This window comes from Hyposmocoma kahamanoa, unplaced genomic scaffold, assembly GCF_003589595.1.
Source record: "Hyposmocoma kahamanoa isolate Upper Pololo Valley unplaced genomic scaffold, ASM358959v1 169, whole genome shotgun sequence".
In the NCBI taxonomy this organism is placed as follows: Eukaryota; Metazoa; Arthropoda; class Insecta; order Lepidoptera; family Cosmopterigidae; genus Hyposmocoma; species Hyposmocoma kahamanoa.
In genome coordinates, this window is record NW_020653611.1 from 2705113 (window position 1) to 2711344 (window position 6232).

Here is a 6232-nt window from a genome sequence, read left to right on the forward strand (position 1 = left end):
GAAAATTATTTACCTACTACTAGTACATATAGCAAGGCGCTATCTGCACACGCGCAAATGTGTGCGTGTAGTGGCAGGGTTACCCATCACTTTCTTGCACTATTACGTTAGAGCGGTAACATAGCGAAAATGCTAACGCGAATCTATAAGCTATGATTGTAATAATAGAATGCAGCACAGATTGCTATACATACTTTGTAGAATCCTAATAATTACATATGTCTATTATGTATTTATATCGATATAATATCACATTTTTCATTAATTCACTAACTATAGTAATATTGAAGATTTATTTAAAAAATATATTAAAAACCCTTAAAATGTTATATTTCGGACATGTCCTTTTAAATATGGTAACTAAGGTATTTGAAATTGCGTGTCCAAGTAGATTATCATTATTTAGTTAATAATTAAGTATATTCACTACTTACGTAATATTTATCGGCAATACGAATTTAAAATTCGAAAACCCTTGTCTACGACGTCATGGCGCCTCATTATATTGATTTAATAAATCTGTATTTTTTATACATACATTATATAACTCTGCAGTAAATAAGTGAAGGAAACAATAACTAAATGAGTCCCAGAATTAAGTTTTTTTGTTTACTTTTCATCTTTCGGAAAATGATGATAAACGGTACACAGCACAATTCACGACCATTATAAATAGTAACGTAAAATGATTTATATTAACGTACAAGTTTCGTAATTAATAAATGAAAACTATATTCAAATATCAAAGACGTCTTCGCTCGAAAACGGCTCGCCAGCAGCCCTGTTGTCGTTCCGTCAATGTGACCGGCAATGTGCGGGGCGCGGTGCGGTCTCTAAAGCTAGGGAGGGGCGGAGAGTGTCCGTTCTTTTTATTTTTTGTTCTCTGTTTGTAGTATGAAATTACTTGAATTTAAGTCTTACCAACTTTATGACGAGCGCAGTGGCAGTGCCCCTCAGGTTTTTGCGGTTTATAGCTTTAAATGGCACTGCAACTTGCTCGTCCCGTCAGTTGATATTATAAAAGTATAAAAAGGGTAATTTTTTTGTAATACTAAGTGACGGGACAAACAAGTCGTGTGCCTGGTGGTAAGCGACACGCCTGTCCAGAACAGTTGCCGTGCCACTCAGAGCTTTAAACCACTGCCACTGCACCCGACACCCTAAGACATAAGTTGACAAGTCCCATGTGCCTGTAATTTCACCAGCAGCCTTGCCCTTCCAAACCGGAACGCAGTAATGTTCACATTACTGCTTGGTGGCAGAAATAGGTAAGGTGGCAGTACTTCCCTGAACGAACTCTTTCACAAGGAGTGGCTGAAGAGTTACCATGTTGGTCTGCCACGCAGAATATTATGTATAAAACCGACTGATTAAAATATATCAAATGTTCATTTTAGCCATTCTTTTTACCAGAAAAACCTAAAAAATATTTAAACACATTTATCTTAGAATTTAGAATTTGCTACTTGTTGAATACTTACAACAAATTGGATCTTATATCAACGACGCAGCACTTGTCTTGGCAGATCTGTGAAAAGCAATCCGACAGGCTGATTCGTGGACAGATCTCCGCAAATAAAGTCTCCATGGTGATATCCACAATATCCTGCCAAAACAAAAAGCAAAAATCCATTTCATGCGAAATACACGAAGAGTTTGTTTGGAAAAAACGGTAATCCAAACATGGCGTATCAAACAGCAATGCATAATTAAATTTATATTGAATTGATATTCAATTATTTTTATGTGAAATTACTCCAATACTTTTTTACACTAAGCCACGGACGAACCAGCGGACCTCTCGAATTTTTCTATGCGCTTGTCGGATCTTGGTATTTAGTTTTTCAACCACTTTTTAGCCATAGCGCCATCTATGTGAAATCCGTGGTTTACATTGGCATAACGTCTGGCAAGGATTCCGGAATCCGGGAATCCGGCCGGATCGAAAGAATTTTTTCTAAGTGTTCGATATTTGTATTAATAATTATAGTAATGCCTAATGCAGTGGTCTTTATTTTATGTACAAAATAAGGTGACCGTCAGGATGGCTGGTCGCCTGTCGCATCTGGCACTGAGTGTATATTCAAGAATTGCTATCTATTTACTACCATTTCTAAATAATTACTACCGTTGCTATATTCCGAGAAATTAAAAATAAAATTGACCAGCCATTCTGACGTCAGGATGGCTGTTCGCCACTTTGTTCAGCCTGAAGGAAGCAGATTTTCCAGAAGTATGTATTACCAATAATTGCTACCTATTTGCTCCTTTCACGAATTAAAGGTATACGTTTCCTATCTACATCAGTTAAAAAAATATAAACGATTGAATATTTTAAGAAGTGCCTGATTAAATTAATTTGTACCTGATTAAATAGTTAGAACGAATTCTAGATAACTTACCATAGGATCTTTGCTTTGAGGTTCTTTGGTAAATCTTCTGTAGCTTATGCTACGTGGAGAGCTGCGGCACATTTCTATCGACTCCTGCGTAACCAGAATACCATTTCAGTGACATAATTTTCGGAGTGACACATTCAATCAACCTATGTAAGTCCCACTTCTGAACACGGGTCTTCTATAACATAGTATGTAAAGGTCATGTTTTCAAATAAAATATTTTTGCTACAAAAAGTTTTGTCATCACTATCAATCCATCATACAGTGTTTTTTTTTTTTATATGGGACAGTATCGGGAAATCCGAAACCATAGAAGATACACTACTCTGCCTACCATGACTTACGGTGCCGAGACATGGACACTCATGCAGGAAGCTGTGTGTAAGATAAGAGTTGCACAGAGAGCCATGTAGCGTGCCATAGTCGGTATCAAGCTTACAGATCGTGTTCCTAACGTCCAGAATCGAAGTCGAACAAAGGTAAAGTGACGTGGGGAACCGCGTCATGAAGCTAAGTGGAACTGGGCAGGACACCTGATACGGACATAAGATGTCAGACAGGCGGATGACATCGCAGAAATTGGGGGGCGAACCTGGATGAGATTAGCACGGGATCGTGGGGAGTGGCGCAGAAACTTGGAGGCCTATACTCAGCAGTGGGAGAAGATACAAGGAAACTGTCTAAGGAACCATTAAGTATAGGAAATGAAACTATTTTTCCGGATTTAAATCGCGTATATTTGTTTTTTCAAACAAACCGACGTTACCGTCGCGTAAACAAGTCTGCAGTCTGCGAGCATGTCATGGATAAACCTACACATTCAATGAAGTTTGACAAACCCCAGGTCCTTGCAAAAGAAGTCCGTTATCTGCCCAGGATGCTGCGTGAGGCCCTTGAAATTAAAAAACATCCTAATTTCAACCGGGAAGATGGTTTCTCCGTACCACCAGTTTGGGATCCAGTATTTCCTCTAATGAAAAATCCCAAACAGACATAAGACTGCAGTACTAATTAATATGTTTTGGTTTATTCTATTTTTCTATTAATAATTAATAATAAATTAAACTTAATAAAAATTCATTGAATAAAATAATTTGTAAAACTTAATGTAGCGTAAATTGGAATGTTTTCTTTGTAAAATTAAAAATAAGGTATTTAATTAATAACTATTGTAACTATAGTGAAAAATTAGGGTGGTTTGCATCAATATTAGACATAACTGGTTGAAGACTGTACCACCTCAGTCAACCGTGACCATGGGACCTGTAAAGGGCCCGAAACGTCGGCTTGTTTGAAAAAACAAATGCGATTTAAATCCGGAAAAATAGTTTCATTTCCTATGTGTAACAATCGCGAAAACCTAAGAACTCGATAACCATTAAGTATTTTTTAGTGAAAACAATTTTGCAAATCAATTTATTGGTCAAGTGTGAGGTGGCCATAAAAATGAATAAAATCAAAACGTTTTTGTGCTAATCGACTCAGTTTCACGAAGCGACCATTTCATTGTATCCGACGAACAAAACCGGGACAGCCGAAGTTGGTCAAACTGAGTTTGATTACGTATATTAAATTAAAATGAACATCTTTAACATACATATATTCTCAAAAACACCTATTTATATTTTTAATACACATACTTCTAAATTCAGTGTATGTATGAATGAATTTTCATAAATCAACTATTCAAATGAGCCCGGCAGTTGGACGTATAATGGGCTGATTATGAATTAAATTAAACTTCGCGTATTTATTTCATAAGCGTAACCAAGGTTCAGTCGATAGTCGACAGAATATTTTATCGACTACAATCACTACGTGCTTGCAAGCGGGCAACGTGTCATTTTACTCCGTTTTCAGAAAAGACGGACTATAATTTATGTATGTTTACTTACTTTGACACACTCGCCAATGTCAATCTCCGGGAGATCTGAGAAGAGTAGAATACATTCATTGAAGCCGGAGTCGAGCAGAGTGTCACGTAATTGCCGCAGGATTGCTACTCCCATGAATAAAGGTAGCGATGGCCCTTCCACTAGCAGCGCATCCCATAGGTGGACGATTTTGTGTAGGGGGAAAACGTCTGTGACAATTAAATTAAAACATTTCCTTAAAATTGATACACATTGCTAAGTCTCTGAGAGATAGACCGCACCATTGGAATAACAAGGCGACATCGGTAAACTGGGACTTGATGTGCACGATATGAGCCCTCACGACCTACCATTCCTTTCCTTTGCATCCATCGAGAATATAACCAGAAATAGAGACGAAATGCCATTTAATTTGTTCGAAAACAACTCTGTCAAATCATTAAGGTGACAACTGCGCCGCGATTGGCAAGCCCGAATTCGAAACAATTGACGGGTGTCGTCAATTGTTTCACTTAAAATCGACCAGTTTAACTTGAGCTTTGCTATAATGGACGAAAATTGAAGAATTACATATTTAATTATTGATGAAACGTGATTCAGTTTGTTTTGTAATTAGATGTTTTGCTGTTTTTCCCACACCACCAAATGGAACAGCCCCCCATAGTTAGGAATATTATAATAAAGTTACAATAAATACAGAATATTTTTGGAACATACGGTGACGTGCACACAGGTCAGTTGTTGGCGCTGTACTATTTCAGCTTTGTAATTTATGATTTCAGCGCAAACGAGAGTTGATATTTAAAAGTGATATAAGGCCCATTTGCCTGATAAGTTGCCAGAGATGGATGGCAATTATTTCCTCTCTATTTCTGGTTATATACTCGATGTTTGCATCTAACGCAACCTGAGTAACAATCGGTACCTTATGCCGACTGGCAAGCCCTTTCACCATGATGGCAAGAATTTAGTATATGCCATCGATCAACTGCCTCCGTGGTCGAACGGTTACCATGCCGGACTGCCACGCAGAGGTCCCAGGTTCGATTCCCGGGCCGGGAGAAATATTTGTATGACCTACATTTATTTCTCTCGTGAGTTTGGGTGTAATTTGTGGTTGTCTATGTGTGTGTCCATGACACCCGCGACACAGGGTTTCCCTAGTGCTATGTTGAGTGTGTGCGTTATTATTATTATTATTGTTATCGATACGATAAGAAAAATGACTAAGAACAATGGCGAAATAATTATTAACAGTCAGATGTTGTATAACCTCAAATGGCTTTGGTTATGCCGCACAACAGTGAAAGCTTTGAATCAATCACTTCGGAAAAAATATTTAGTAAAATTGAGATTGATTAAAATTTAAAATTGATTCCTAAAAATATATATTCAATTCACATAGCAATGATTTTTTTTATATCAAGTGTACTAAATAGAACACGTATAGTATACAATGTACATTTTTCAAATTGCTTCTTCTTCTTCGTTTGTAAAAAAAAAATTGTGAAATGAAGCCAGTGTCTCTGTCGCTCGACCCCAAGGCAAATTGAACAGTATTAGTATGGGAAAAATTTGAAAGCATCGACTCAAATGTCATAATAATGAATAAAATAAACTCATTAAGTTTTTCAAATAATACTAAAGGCTTGTTTAAGTCACTTGTTTAACCTGTCTAGTTTGAACAATAAAATAAAATAAAAAACTAAACTTACGTGAAAACATAGTGAGAAACCATGGAATAGCGAATAATTCGGGCACGAAGTTGATCTCGTGGAGGTGCGTGGCCAGCTGGGGTTCATGGAAGGCCACCATTTGCCAGAACTTAGCCAGGTACTCTTTTATTACGGAACTGTTGTCCTTTAGGAAGAAGTTGTGAAGGAACTTCGGTACGAACGCTGACAGGCAGGCGAAGGCGCGAGCTACAATCAAAGTAACAACAAAAGTACGTATTAAGAT

General features: G+C 37.4%; 1 protein-coding gene across 1 annotated transcript in view; it reads right to left on the bottom strand.

The window, feature by feature from the left end:
* LOC113225655 (TBC domain-containing protein kinase-like protein) overlaps positions 1–6232 on the bottom strand; it is a 30368-nt gene that overhangs the window by 2400 nt on the left and 21736 nt on the right. The window contains exons 8-11 of the mRNA XM_026458028.1: positions 5989–6195; positions 4295–4482; positions 2403–2486; positions 1482–1606 (exon numbers count right to left, since the gene is read on the bottom strand). Coding sequence (XP_026313813.1) covers positions 1482–1606; positions 2403–2486; positions 4295–4482; positions 5989–6195 — 604 coding nt within the window. The remainder of the gene's footprint in view (positions 1–1481; positions 1607–2402; positions 2487–4294; positions 4483–5988; positions 6196–6232) is intronic.